General features: G+C 39.1%; 1 protein-coding gene across 1 annotated transcript in view; it reads right to left on the minus strand.

Annotated features, from left to right (window-relative positions):
- Positions 1 to 14135, minus strand: part of LOC104527026 (IQ domain-containing protein H-like) — a gene marked incomplete at its 5' end in the record, with an annotated part of 33071 nt that extends 18936 nt beyond the window's left edge. Inside the window, 3 exons of the mRNA XM_010170640.1 lie at positions 312 to 598; positions 3008 to 3128; positions 13944 to 14135. Coding sequence (XP_010168942.1) covers positions 312 to 598; positions 3008 to 3128; positions 13944 to 14135 — 600 coding nt within the window. The remainder of the gene's footprint in view (positions 1 to 311; positions 599 to 3007; positions 3129 to 13943) is intronic.
- Positions 14136 to 16157: the final 2022 nt, after the last annotated feature.

Consider the following 16157-nt stretch of genomic DNA (forward strand, 5'->3'; position numbering starts at 1 on the left):
AAGAAAATTCATTAGAAGAAATTAATATATTATTTTCTTATCACTCAGCTTTGAAAGCAGTCCTGCAGGCCTTGTTACTTTTCAGGCTGATGAAAAAGGTTTCTCAGGTCCACCTGGCAGTTCAGGTCTAAATTTGATGCTATTGTTAGAATAACCATGTGCTTTACCTGCCTCCACATGCCCCAGGGCTTGGAAACAAAGGTTGTTCAAAGGGCAAAGCTTTCTCCTGGTATCTGTCGGAATCAAGCAGGAAAGCAGACATTTCCTGATCTCGGGGGGTCAGTGTGAAATAACTTATCTGTCCCACTCACCTGCTGCTCCATCGTTTGTGGGTGGATGAAAGTCACAAAATCCACTGAGAAGTAACCAAGCACTCCTTTAGATTTACAGGTTTCTCCAATTTTTAAGCAGAGTGAATTAAGAACTCCTGGATCAACAGAACATTGTGGAATGGTAGTGCCAGATGATCGCAAAGGACCGTCAGCATGGAGCTGGTCTCCAGATGACACTATTTTTATCTTGCCTGTTGGCTCTATCAGCATATCCACCGTAAGGTTTGTGACATTTTCTGAGAGAGGGAAGGCTTCTATCACACCACCTAGTAAGAAATGAATTAGCTGTTAAGTTAGTAATCAAATTCACATGTGATGCTCTTCGGAGTGCACAGAATGAAACCATCCAGCTCCTGTCGTGCTCAGACATCGCAGGGAGGACTGCTATGGAGATACAGCAAGTAAATACATGTAATGTGAGCAGCAGAGCTAGAACCCATGAATCTCTTAGAAGAGAAAGAAGGTATCTCATCTACTATCATCTCATCGTTCAACCAGCAGCTTTGGAGCTACAGATGCTTTGCAAGCACTTCCAAACTGGATATATCACATATCTGACTGGAGTAATATGCTCTTGGGGAGTATGAATGAATCCTGGGTTGTCCTACAGCCCAGCTAAATGCCAGGCCCAGAATAGCAGTGAAATGCAGGGTTGGGACCTCTGGGGAGAGGTACCCCCTGCTGTGAATTGATCCTGGAGATTCCCATCCCTATGATGGTCTGAAATAAGTAGTTTGCCTGTTGGTATTCATCCACATGAGGAATTTGGTGTGTAGATGGGAAGGTTTGTAGATGACAACTTCTAGCAAGGCTGTCTGTAGGAAAATCACAAAGAAAACTGCTTGGCATTCTGGATTTGCCTTTCTGCTGCATGTAATGCCATCACTCATTGAGTTGGGATAAACTAATATGTCATAAAAATTGGCTTTATATATGTTAACTAGCATAATTTAAAAACAAAACAAAACAAACCATTTTCAAAGCTTTGAATCATCCTTGTCTCTTCCACAGATAACAAAATGTATGGAATGTATATATCCATGATATGGAGAATCACCACAGAAATTTACTACGTAACTACAAACACTGCATCTTTTACACACAAAATGTGGCATATGAATCTAGGATGTGAACATGCCTGTGCAGAGCTCACCCACAGATACACTGGGTTGCAGTGATGAGACCAGGGTTTTATCTGCACTGCCTCTTATGGACAAAGACAGGCTCACTTCTGAGCTCTAGGCCAGTTGGGCACCATCCAGCTTCCATCCAAAGGTGCCATGAGTGGGTTTAATGCAGGAAGCCCTGCTGAGGGCTCGGCACCACACAAACAAAACTATCCAGCTATCAGATGGGAACTTGTTCATGTTCCTTTGGTTGGAGGGCAAGAAAGAGCGTGGCAATGATGTCATGAGGAATCTGTGCCAGCATACTGTAAGGGACAATATGGCACTGCATTCCTGAGCCTCAGAGGTGACACTATCTGCCTGGAAGTGTTATAGTGAAGACAAAAACTGGGGGGAAAACTCAGCTCTTCTCCAAAGCAGATACAGGTTATGAGCACATTTCACTTTATGCAATGTATGTGTGTATGTATGTGGTGGTTGCACTGGGCCAGCACTGGGCTGGCAGCCAAACACAGCCACTGGCTCAGTCCCCTCCAGGGGACAGGGGAGAGAACTGGGGGGCAAAGGGAAGGAGACTCGTAGGGGGAGAGAAGAACAATTCTATCATGGAAATATAATAAAACTTAAAATGATAAAGATATTGAAATAGTAACAGTGATAAGAACAGTAATAAAATATGCAAATGAGTGACACCCAGAGCCATTGCTCAGCACCCGCCCACCAAGCCCGGCCCGTTCCCAGATCACGATCCCGCAGGAGCCACAATCCCGACCCGAAACCGCAATCCCGGGAGAGCCAGAGCCCGAGCCAAAGCCAGAGAGAGCAAGAGAGGAAGAGCCCCTCATGGATCTCCTGCCCATGGGGGACAGGAGATGGAACAGCCCCTTGGCAGAGCCCAGTGCCCATGGAGCTGATCCATGGCAATATTCCTCCCCCCTGAGATCTTGCGCTTGCAGACGGACAAACACAAAGTCCTTCAGTGCCAGGGACACAAATGCAACATGGGGATGTTCTCAGCGTTTCTCTCCTGACAAATCCCAGCTGAACCCAACCCCCAGCGCTGTTCCAGCTGCTGGGAACAACCAGCTCTGGCCCCGCTCACACCAGGACAATATAGAACCCAGAGTTTACATAGAGCTCCCTTCCTGGTCCTATGGGAGGGACCAAGATGTTTACTCACCAACACCAAACAAAGATGAAATATTCTCACATTTATCCCCATGCAAACTCACAGGCTAGTGTTCCCTAAAGCCCTTTTGCCAAATGTGATGGCCTCCAGTACAGTAATCCAGGATTAAGGTGTTGGTGCTTATTGATTCAGAATTATTAGAAGGTAATCCAGGATTCATATAGGTTAAATGCTTGGATAGGACATACGAATGATAGAATAGTTGCCTGTAATTCATTTGTAAATGAACATTTGAAGCATAATGGAGAAATAAAAGGAGATAAATATTTAAATGTGCCCAAGATTAACAAGAATATGGCATACAATATGGTATAATTACTCCTTGTAACACTTAACAGCGACTTTGCAGTCTTATTTACCTTGAGTAAGAAATGTTTGGAGGAATTTTTCCCATGTAGGGAATCGTTTCTCATTGACTGGCTGTACGTGCTGTGCTAAAAGGCCCGGCAGCTCCTGGGAGATCTTCACCAAAGCTGGCTCCTGCAGAAACAAATTAAATAGAACCACAAGCAATTTTACTACAGAAATGAAAACTGCTTGTGGGGTGATTAAAAACCAGGCCTCCAACAGGCTAAAAAAAAAAGAAAAAAAGGAAAAAAAAAAATGTGGTTACTGTTTACCCACAGTCAGGAAGCCTTTTTTAATTCTTCTAGTTACTCCTCTTCCCTCCTATCGAAAACTGTTCTTCTCTGAAAGACAATCCCCCACTTCAGTAGAGCATCTATTTAATTATCATTTATATCAATAATTTGATCTGGCAACTGAAAATGCTAAGCACTTGCTCACTGCTTAGGGATCAATACCAGCAGTCAATAACTTCTATGTTGTTTATATTTGGAAAGGGAGCATATTGAAATAGTCACATATGCCAGCAATAGTTTTACTGATTCTAGATTTAAGCTGTTACATCAAACTAAACACCCTTTAGGTTTTGGGTTTTTTTTTTTAAGAATAATCAAGTAAAAGGGTTTCTAAAGCAAGAGATATCCTTTTATACTCTCCAATCTGTACCATAAATTCACAAAGGTATTTATGCCTTTACCTTGGGTAGAATTTGATGAGTCACACTATAAGAAATGAACCAGCTTTTTCCTAGTTTCAAATTCTTTCCTGTATTATCACACAAACAAAACAACCCCATTAAATACAGAAACTAACTGCGTTGCTTTTACTGTTCAAAGACATCCCAGAAGTACAGAAGCATATAAAGTGCAAGGACCCTGACTCTATTGCTTCAGGCTTCTCTTCTTGCTGCTTCATAAGCATCCGCCTGCTTCCCCTGGGTCTCCTTGCTTCTGTTTTACATCTTCTCTCTCTCTTCAGCATCCCATGCTCCAGAAGATGACCAACCGTCCTCTGATCTTGGCAATGTCCTAAGCCACCATCATATTATCTTGACCTCTAGAGGAACATGATAAAACCTTATGGCTAACATCTAAGAATAGGAAAAGAAATATATATCTATTTTTCCAGAGCGGTGAGTTGGAAGAGATGGGCTTTGTCATGAGGCACATGATGTGATGTAACCAAAAAGACAAACTCAAAATCAGTTTACTGTGATTTATCTACCAGAATGAGGATGGGTCAATGACTCAGGTATCATCTTTGCATATAGGAGACCCAGCTCTATCTTGTTCCTGAATGCAGCCTGCCCGAGACTTCAGGGAAGTGATTTTCTGTCTGTGCCTCAGCTGTCCAGCTATGAAAGGGGGACGATTGCTGTCCCTACCTCACATGGAATTGAGAAGAAAATGCCTTAAAAATATTGAGATGTGTAGATAATGGTGCTGATCTGGGCTATGTGGGCTCCTATCATATACTAAGGAGAAAAGTATGACGTTGACTTTAAACATCTCAGGAAAAAAATGCTAAAAAATTGTCAGTATATCAATATACTGAGCAGCACAACCTTAAATTTATGGCAAAACCAAAGTAACACGTAAAACGTGAGATCTAAATTCAGAATTGAATTTAGACCAGGTGTTGAGCAACCTGGTCTAGTGGAAGGTGTCCCTGCTGATGGCAGAGGGGTTGGGACTGGACGATCTTTAAGGTCCCTTCCAACCCAAACCAGTCTGGGATTCTATGATTCTATACTCTCAGTCCATACAATGGACATCAGACAGACAAGACTGCTGTGGTTCTACCTCAGCAGAGCCAGTGTGGCTTGCTGAAATGAGGTCAAATAGCATTTGAAGGGGACCTGAACACAGGATGAACTCCAGACACCAGTTAGGACAACGCGGATGCGCAGCGCCTGGCTCAGGAGCATCCTGGGGTGCAAAGCACCCCCAGCACTCGCCGAGTGTGAAGGGTGTGTGCACGAAAACCAGTCGCCTTACAGAAAGGAGAGAGGTCCTGCTAAAGAAAGAAATAAGTCAAGAAAATCCAGAAGCATGTTTGGTGAGATCAAACCCAACATTAACAGTGCTTTTAACAAGTAACACCTAGATAATCGGGGTGTTCACAGAAGGGAGTCGGGAAACCACTTTTTAAGGATCAGCACCTGGAATTCTAGGTTTTTTGCAACCGTAAGCTTGAAAAAGGCAATAATCTTGATTATAGGGAGTTTTTAGTAGGCAAATTCAAGCCTGGATCCAACGCTCACTGATGAAGTCAAGCCTTTTAAAAGGATCAGTGCTCGGCAGGCTAATTTCATCTAAATTGGACGGTATCTCCAGCAGAGCTTACCAATGTTTTATCTCCTGGTTTGGCCCAAAACAATCCAGAATCATGGGCTCAATGGAAACAGGAAGCATTTGTTCAAATCTTTCAGCTGATTTTTCTTAGCATCAGTAAAAAAGGAGCAGCCCAAGTACTCTTTACGTCATGTAGAAATTTTTAAATCTATCCAAATCAGGTTTGCACCTCTTAATAAAAATGAATAAGTATGAAAAAAAAAATATTACAGCTTTTCCCCCCATAAATATAAAATAGTTTCTCACCCTTCTGCAAGCTGAATTGTGAAAGGCTTTCTCAGAATGGCAGTTGTGACAAAAAATTCGGACCAAATGCGGCATATGGTGAAGGCACCGATAGGAAACCTACTCGAGACAGACCCATCAGCAAAGAAAAGCCTGTTGAGAAGGTAAGTAAATAAATAGAAAGAAGAAACAGTCTTAGAAATAGGAAGAAAGACCCAAGGACAGAAAGAGCATGAGGAAGATCTAGGGCTTTTTAGCTAAAAAGCAGATTGAAAGGAAGTTATTTAGACCTTGCAAGCAAATAGAGTGAAGAAAGTAACTCCAAATAAGTAAAGCTGACTGGGCCAGAGAAGAATAAAATCAGCAGCCAGATCCTCAGCAATACAAACTGCTGCATCTCTGCCCAAGTCAATGAAGCTATGGCAATTTATGCCACTTCAACAGCACGATGACAACTCATACCCTTTATACAGTCTATCCTTTAGATTGCGATCAGCGGAGCTATGATAACTTATTCCAGCTGCCTTGATGGGAACTGCTCCAGCCCCTTATTCTTACATTCTCAGCGACACCAGCAAACGTGGCAAAATTGGAAGAGTCCAGTGACTGTTGTCTGACCGTTCAAATAACCTTCATTATTTCCTATTTTGTAAATTAAACTGATTTGCTATTTTTTTTCTAATTCAGACAGGTACATGCTGGCCAGAATCTCAATCTACCACACTGAACAGAACAATTTGATAAAAATGGAAATGTTTTGGAAGCGATACACCGAACGTCCTATCTACTTAAAGTTTGCAACCTGATTTAAAGCCCAGGCATACCATTGTTAACTGCAAATTTTAAAATTAAAAAGTGCCAATTTTGCCTTCCACGAGCTGGAAAAGTATGTTCTGATAGAAGGTAACATCATGTAAAACAGCCATCATTACCAAGTAACACAAATGTTTTTCGTATGTAAAATTGCTTTGTAAAATATCTGCTCCATCTGCTGAAAGTAGCAAAGACAATTTTCCCTGATAGCTAATGGCCCATTTCAGCTGTACAGCAAGCGATTCACCGTGCCTGCGACTTGCATTAAGTAGAATGGTGAAAACAGCAGCGCAGAATTCTCCACTTATGGAGTATTATCTACTCACTGCTTCCTGAGAGCCCGTCCCTCATTATCACGGCCTTCGCTTTGGATCAGCACACAGGATGAGGGTTGCTTTGACTCAAGAGGCTTTTTGTCAAACTGAGGCACATATGCTATGCTTCAATACAAAAGCACAAAACAGCCACTTTCCTTGACTACAAGAACAAGAAGGTTAGTTCTCTTTCAACTTTCCAGCACTTAAACTGCTGTTCCTTTTTTTCACACCACATGGGGCCATGGTTTTCTCTTCTGGCTCATGCTGTCACTCCACACGCTGAGGATTTCAATATATAAAGATCAAGCACTTCCTTTTAATTCTAAATTCAACTACACACACACACACAAAAAAAAAAAAAGAAAAAAGAAAAGCCTCAGTGCCCCAGTCCAAAAAACCCTCCCAATTGCTTGTTTCATTGTATACTTACCATATCCCTATTGAAAAGCACATGTTTACATTGTGCCCTGAACTACTTCAACATCTGCTAACAGACCAATAAAAAATAAATAAACCAGGATTGTTTAGAAAGAGAGATCCTTTCTATTTTCTCTGAATACTCCTAAACTGGCAACAGCAATATGCTGCCAGATCCCTTTTGTTTTTTTTTGTAGATGTTCCCTTGGAAAACAATATATACGGGGAAATAAAATATAAAATCACTACATCCTCTGCTACCAAAAATCAGAGAGAAAGAGAATCTGCAAAGCTCTATGAGCTTGTAAAATAATTCTCCATGTTTATGCACAGCATGTTAATTTGAGATTAGGACAGTTTTATTAAATAATTTGCTTTCTTATTCCCAAAAAATACTCTGTGTGCATCACTATTTTATGCACAAAAGCATGTCTGTTGCAAGGTTGCAGCCTTCGTTTTTCAAGGTTGCCCACGTCTACCTTCAGAGGAAAGAAAATGTAACGTAATTGTCATAATTTCCAAAAAGGTTTATTTAAAAAAAAATTAAAATCATATGTTTATTTCAAATGCAGCATTTGTAAGTTGAGGACATTGGGATGTTAATCCTTATAAAATGAGGACGTTGAGATGTTAATATCATTATAAAATGAGATAAGTAATATTTGAATGCAATTTTATGTATTTTAATTAGATTTCTGCAAATGCACAAATAGTTCAGATGTCCTCAGATTAATAATATTTTCCTAATTAATTTATTTTTCTCTATTTCAATGTCTGTAAATTTTGTTCACTCGCCCTCCTTTCTGCCTTGTATCTCTAAAGAAAGGATTCTAATGAATTCCAAAAACCTTATTTCAAAAAGAAAAAAAAAGACATCATAGGGATAATCCACAGTCACTTCCCAGGAATTTTATCTAAATTGCTGAGCTGTAATGCTAAAGGAATTGCCAGCCAAAACCTGCACTGCATTTCACAAACAACACACAGTTAAACTTCTTCTCTTCTCAGAGTTGCCTATGTGTTCACTTTTTTTTGGATTTCAGCAAAAATAAACATTTTTAAAATAATCCAAGCAGGCGTTTTATTGGCTGCGATAACATTAACGGATTTCGGATTTCTTTAGTGCTCTTGCTTTCTCCTCTCCTTCCACACTGTTATTGCTACAAACTGGCACTTAAATTCAATTGATTCAAAATATTCTGGATCCATATGGCCTAAAACCCTGGAGCTGAAGTTCTGATATTGCCTCACTGCTGTTTTCTAGCATTTGCCTCTACTCCAGTCCCCAGATGGTGGAAGTAACATTTAAACCTCCTTTCCTCTGCCTTGTACAATAGACCTTGGCACCATTTCAACTGTTTACTCCGGTAATTAACAGCACTGATACCACAACAATTACAACTCCTACAATCTTAACACAATAATGCTATGAATTAGTGAGAGCTAATGGCTGGAAGGTATAGTGGTTCCAGACTGCGAGATCTGTGCATTTTTAGAATAAAATAAAAGGTACAAACAGCACGCTTGCGGTAGACAATGATTACCTAGTAATTAGTTTACACAAAGCTTCCTATTTAATGGCAAAACGCTGTAATTAACGCGTGACAGAAAATCAAAGGGTACTTTGTAAGCATATGAAAAATTAACACTGCAGGCCTATAGCTTTATGTACTGATTAGAAGCATATTAAATCAATAGGACATACAAACCAACAGCTTGCATATCTGATTATTGCGAGGCTTAGGAATGGATATCATGGCTTTAATTGAACCCAGGGATACAATTATCATGCTTTATTTTACTTAAGATTTGAGAATCACCTGAAACGTCACCATGGCAGATACACAGATAGATTAATAAACTGAATAAGAGCACTACGGACTGTTTGTAGCTACCGTGAATATTTAAATTATTTTGGATATATTGCTGACAAAGCACTAGGAAACAACCTGCAGCTGTATTGCTTTATGGCTTATCAATATCTTTAAGTCTTGGGGTTCTTTGTTTTTCTTATTAACCATCATATCAGTTAGAAAAAAAAAATTAAAAGCCTGTTAAAACGCTGTAAAAGCATCTTTCTGTATGTCTGTCACAGATTTCTGGCCCTCTCCAGGCTGAAAAAATTACCACACCTGTAATTTCATGTGTACAATAACACCAGTAGCAAAGACTTACTTGCTTCAGAATCCCCTCGGTAGACTTTAGGAGTTTTACTAAGACTAATTCAATCGCTTGCAATTTGTTCCAGTTTCAGGAATATTTGTAGCGTTGCCCTAGAACAAAGCTGGTGGCGTTAGAAAAGGCGATCGGAGCGGTGGAAATGAGGACGGGTCAGAGAAAGGAAAAAAAGCAGCATGAGGAAGCTCTACTGAGTTCAAAGAGGGGCAGAAACAACAGTGTGCTGGCAATGCCACGCTTCTAAAATTATTAGAGGTGGTTTTATTGTGACCTAAACACACGCTCTTAATTCCTTACTTCAGTAAAGAAACGAGACGTGGTGCGTAAGCTTCAGGTTTTTTATAGTGAATGCAATTAATTCAACCAGTAAAGAACCTCCTCACCACTATTCCTGATTTTCAGATAATCCCAAAGTTTATCTAATCACTTATTACAGGACTTTTGAAAGTTGACAAAAAAACCCCAACCCAAACCAGCCAGCATTTTGCAGTATTTTGTCTTGGCTTTTAAAATTGTAATTTACCAATAGAAATCAATGCAAAATCCTGCAACCAGTGTCTGAATATTGCTTCACCAAAAGTTGGATTTTCTGCATTTTGTCACGTTTTGAAAAGATTTTTATTTCCTCTTACACATTTTAGTGAATTAACAAAGACATAGTCTATAAGAAAAAGAAACTGTGACAAAATACTGTGACACAACTGGAGGCAGTAAGATTCAAACTAACATTTAAAACAGGAGGTGTCCAAGCACATTAAATAGCTTTTTTCTTCTACAACAGATATTTAAGGGAGAGTTTTAAAATGGTTGTGTAACTATGGCCAATTCTAATGGCTTATGGAGAGAACATTTGCTGCTTGTTTTTCTGTGTCTTCTTCTATTCTTGAATCTTCATCTCTTTTCTTCTTTATCCCCACACTTAATCCCTTTTTTTGTCCTCAGTCTGATTGTCGTTATCTTTAGGATTGCTGCTAGGTAAACTCCTATCATGTTGCTGGTCCTGCTGGTTAATTAAGAGTCACAGTGTAAGGAAAGTTAATTTTAAAATTAATTTGACTATTAATCTAGTGATTTAGATACTATTTAGATTTCTGTAGTTAAACAAGAGGGTGGGATCTCTGTGTAGTTTTGTATTATTTTATGGAGAAGGGGGACTGTTAAAAGAAAAAAGGCAACACCAAGAGGAAGGTGATGTTATCTCCTCTCTACAAAGGAAAAGGATTGCAACTGTTCCAAGAGCTTGATGTGGCACTTTCAGTCCCAAGATTCAGAGTCAGAGACCAGGAGGCATCACAAACTTTGACAGCCTGGTGGTGTCTGTTCAAAAAAAAAAACCCAAAAGCATCAAATATACTTTGTAGACCACTTTTCCATCAATCTTCAGCTCGAATTCTGAGTGGGCATCTGAGCATCTTCCTTCAAGGTCATGGAAGTATGAAAGTGAGGTCTGCTTAGTCCCAGATCTTGTCTTTGATGGTGGTCACAAGTGGATGCCCAGCAAGTAGGAAAACAGAGCAAGCAGCTCCATGCCCCAGCTACTTTCCAGCCTCCAACAATGTGCAGCTCAGAATCCCTCTAAGCCAGAGACTGAGTCAGTAGTTTTCTCTTCCATGAATTTATCTCCCAGCAAGGGTCTGTGTAAGTACAGGTGAGATTTTTCCAAAAACCAAACTGCTGACTTTCAACAGGAGTGACTTTCAACCTGGCTTCTTAGCCAGGAATACTTTAGAATGCCATATATTAATAAAGTATTATGGATATATTTTTCTAGATGTTGCAAAAAGGCCCTCATGCAATTGTCCTAAATACATTCTTGGTTTTTACTTCCTCCAGTAGTAGCAGAACCACATTTTTTGCTATCCATGGACTAACTGAAGCTTGAATTGGTACAGAAAATAGGTTGGAATATCGTGATAGAATGACATAAGAGTATTTCACACAGCACATATGCCTTAACATGTGTATGTTAAACAGTTAAAAATCCCTGAATTTATTTGCTCCCTCCAAGAGTCATTCACGTTGCACAATACAAGTGAACTGCTAAGGTGTCTTGGTACTTACTGATCTTTTTGCACATAACTGGGGCCAGATCCTGATATTCTTTTTTTCACACTGAAGAAAGTCTCCACAAACAGTCTCACCATTGCCAAATGTGCACTTGTAGAGGCAGCAGTTCTTTGATATTGAATATCATTAGAATCAGGGCCTCAGGACGAAATTTTTCATCTGCTGACAGACTTCAGCAGCGCACAGTAGGACGAAGGCCTCACGGAGACGTTCAGCATTGTTTGTGAATTCCACCCTTTGTGCAGTTGCAAAAATAATTGTTCAGATAACTCAGATGCTGCATTAAGTTAACAAGGCAAAATACATCGATAATCCTGTCCTGGATTTTTCTTTGCCCAATGTTATGTTTGAAATGAGGAATCTAAAATCAGTCTCATTTTTAAATGGAATAGATTTTTTTAAATTTATTTATTTATTTATTTTTTGATGGAATAGATTTTTTAAAATTTATTTATTTAATTTTTTTTTTTTTACACAGTTCAAACTCACAAACTACATTATTTTTTAATCTGTTGCCTACTACATACCAATGAGGAAAATCTGGGTATTGTGTCTTAAACTGCTATGCAAATGATGCTATTTGTAAGTATTAACATAATTTAGTGCTTACAGTCATATTCTCATTTCTAATAATTCTACCAGAATGGAGAGTCTTTTCACTGTACTCTTAGCCTGCAGGATAGTCTTTCATCAAGAAGCTGAATTTTTTAATAACCTGCCAGCATACGTTTTGTATGTGGCAGCCTATGCCGATGACACAATGTCTTCATTATCAAAAGAAACAGGTCTACATGCTGTAATAGGACATTAAAGCATGCCTGTGCTCATAAACTAATGCTTTGATGTTTAAATGTGTATCATTACAATGGTATTCCTTAACAAAGGGTGATTTTAATCCTCTGCTCTCAATGGTAATACTCAGTGGAGACTGCAATTCATTATATATAAAAAAAGGTCTCCCATTCTGCAAAAGAGGGCTAAACTCAGGAGGCAGAAACATTGGAACACACGGATTCAAACAAGACCTTCAAAATGGCACCAAGTTTCATGCTTTGCCAAAGCCCATTTTAATACTGCTCTAGATTTATGGAAGCTTTCCTGTTGACTCTAGGAAATTAGATCAAACATGTTATTCCATATATATTTTCCAACTTCCAACAAATGTTTATGTTCAAGGGCTTCTAAAGGGTGGATTCCTGGTTGCATCAAAGCTCAGTGTAAATGCAGTATAGAAGGGAAACCAGAGAAAGTCAGTTACCACTAAGTCCTCTACGCAGAGTCACTTAGCCCTGGAAGAATTAAAAAGCTCCAGGAATGTGAGTACTAACACTTTGCAATGCCACTTACGTTGGGAATTTATAGCAGCAAAGAACAAGACTTAGTGAATCGTGTCTCTGCCCCACCAACTTGGATGGTGGTTCAGGATGTCAATATATTGCTCCACTTTATACTGCTTGACTTGCACAGAGTGAGGGATCTCTAGCAGATGAGAGAAATTAGCCTTTCAGCTTTACATGATAAGCTCTATTTTATAACGTGGAATTATTTTGTAGCTGTCAAATGCAAAAGAATTGTAATCAGTACAATTTGAAATTTTAATACACAATATAATTCAATCAAACAAAAATTTCAAAACAGTTTTGATTGAATTAAAAAAAAAAAATCCAAAGAGCTATAATGAGTAGTTTATGTAAATGAAACAATTCTTTCTGGATACATTCCTTCTGGCTTTAAAACCATTACATTAGGAATGAATTTGGCACAATATACAGAAATATCAAATGCTTATTGAAATTAACACATTTAAATACCAATGAATATTTAAACTACAAATAGTTCTCCGAGTACCAGAACTAATGAAGTCTAGTTTCATACGGATTTTTTGTGCAGTTGAAATGTATCATCTCACAACCTCTCTCAATCATGTGGATTCTCTGGAATCTACTAGTGCACAAGTTCATGCCATAGTGTTTTCCTCCATTAAGTATTTATAAGATCTCACTCCTTACCTAAACACCCTGTGTAATGGAACATGTGGGAACCTAATGATCTCTGAGACCTCAAATGTTCTTTTACAGCTGAAAATAGCTAAAAGGTTTAAAAGTTATTAGTCAGGAAAAACGTACAGGAAAAATAATCCTTAGAAAACCAGATTAAAAACTAATTTGTTTGCATGCAGTTTCAAATTAATAGTAGTGGTCAACACTTTGATTCCAATAATTCCAAGTTTCTATGTAGATATAAGGTTCTGCCACCTCTATACTTTCATTTATACATGTCCTCACTTTGGATAAAAAGAACGAGGTAAAATTTGCCCATTATTGCATATGAAGGAAATGTTCTGACACCCAACTTATCCCCCAGTTGGATGCCAGGCATTCATTTCAATTTTGGAATATTTAACTGTTTTATTTGAATTCCTGTTACGGTGTACAAGCCAGTCTGGAGTCTGTAATATCAACTGCTACCAATGTCTTAAAATGAAAGCTCAGAGAAAAGATTTACTGTCAGGAAGATGATGAGTGGACTATTAAGAAGCCACGACAACAAACAAGAGGACTTGCTTCTTTGTTACTTACATGTGCCCACTTCTTACTCCATATCTCAGAGCCATATCTCTGACGTTCCTCTTGAACCCAGTGGTAGCATTTCAAATGTGCAATAATATCACAGTAGGCAGTGCCATTTCCTCCAGACCCATCATTCACTTTAAACAACCAACGCTGCACCTCCATATTGTCAATGATCAGCTGGCTGAGAACGCCAATCATCTGCAGAGCAACAACACAAAGATATTTTGCATTATAAAATCACTAAGGTTGGAAAAGACCTTTAAGATCATCAAATCCAACCATCAATCCAATGCCACCATACCCAACTAAACCATGTCCTGAAGTGCCATGTCTACATGTTTTCTGAACACCTCCAGGGATGGTGACTCCACCACTGCCCTGGGCAACCCCTTCCAATGCCTCAGAACCCTTGCAGCAAAGAAATTCTTCCTCACATCCCATCTCAACTGCCCTGGCCACAACTGGAGCCCATTTCCTCTTGTCCTGTCCCTTGGGCCTTGGTTGAACAGACCCACCCCCACCTCTCTCCACCCTCCTCCAAGGGACTTGCACAGAGCCACAAGGTCTCCCCTCAGCCTCCTTTTCTCCAGGCTCAACACCCCCAGTTCCCTCAGCCACAAGGGAACTCAGCACACTTGTGCTCCAGACCCTTCCCCAGCTCCGTTGCCCTTCTCTGGACACGCTCCAGCACCTCCATGTCCTTCTTGTATTGAGTGGCCCAAACCTGTTCTAGGTTTGCCCAAAATTAAATTATTCCTCGATTTAGACTTCCAGTTCTCAAATATTTGGACTTGAACTTTATTTTCTAACAAAGGTTTCTGTTTCTTAGTGATGCTCACATTGTTACAGTTATTTTGGACGCTTAGCGAAACCAATCCTGAACATTTTTTGATGAAGACTCTATGGCCTTCATCCTGTACTTGAGCCCACTTGGGCAGACTACCAAATAGCAACAGAGCACCTTTGATGGCCCACAGAGCTGTACTCTGCAGAGAGGAATTTGCCTGCCCAAGCTTTTTTGGTCCTTTTTTGTTTTGGATAATCAATATAGCTCAATAAATGTTTGTGACAAGGAATAACATGGGATGAACTACATTATTTGCAAAATCTGAGCGATAATTGTACCAGATTCTAACACCAGCCAAACATCTGTGAAATTTTCCTACTGGAGAGGACATTATATGGTTATAAATGTATGAAGGAGTTACCAGGCAGGCTTTAGAAAAATGCTAATTATTTATTTGTGTATGTACACAGATTTAAATGGCTTTAAAATGCCTTTTGCCCAGCTGGTGGAGGATGCAATTAGCTCCTTAGAAACTGGAAATGCCTTTGAACCCAGTAAAAGTATTATCAGATCGTGTTGCATTGGCTAGAGCCTTGTACATTTTTACATAGTAATTTTGGGGACTTTTGTTTATTTATTTTTTTTTTAATGTTGACCTAAAATACAATTACACATGTGTTCCAGGTGCTATTATTTGTGGCTTTTGAGAATTGCATACATGTATTTTTCTTGATGACTCCTCTACAGTAACGAAAAGAATCAATAATACTGTAAGGACTGTACCAATCATGAAGAATTACGTGCTATCTTTAAGTGAAAATTGAATTGGGCTTTAACAGTGTCACCTTGCTTTGATTATTTAACCTAAAATGTCAATATTTCATACAAGCAGACAACAGAAGTAGAACTTCCATGACACAGTAGTATGAATCAAAGGTATTAGATTCACATAAATTATTTATCAATAAATCACACAGTTGTTTTTCAGATCATTGATCATATAGTTATTTCATCTACTACAGAAATTGCCATGTATTTGTGTAGCTTAGATTGTTTTCAGTGTTCAAGGCGATTCATAAAAAGCAAAGCAACGTGAAAAGCCTCTCTGAGAAGTAGGAACACCTCCAAAACATTGGCACTGATTATTTTCCTGTATGAGATGCAGCACCACCATTAAAATATTTTTTAAAAAGTCAGTACAGAGCATAATTAGACATATCATTGCAGTTTGCAAAATCAGCTTATAGAATGAAATGCTGAGGTACTGAATACAAAATAAACATGTAAACTGAACACAATACAGAAAACTCTTGTGCCTTGTAATTTTAGTTTATTTCTCCTTTTCTTACTGGTCCTGCTAACAAGATAGGTGAATTTAGCAATGATAAGCCAGGCACAAGGTAAAACTCCAGCTGCAGATATGCTCAGTGAAC

This window comes from Antrostomus carolinensis, unplaced genomic scaffold, assembly GCF_000700745.2.
Source record: "Antrostomus carolinensis isolate BGI_N321 unplaced genomic scaffold, ASM70074v2 scaffold806, whole genome shotgun sequence".
Classification (NCBI taxonomy): domain Eukaryota; kingdom Metazoa; phylum Chordata; class Aves; order Caprimulgiformes; family Caprimulgidae; genus Antrostomus; species Antrostomus carolinensis.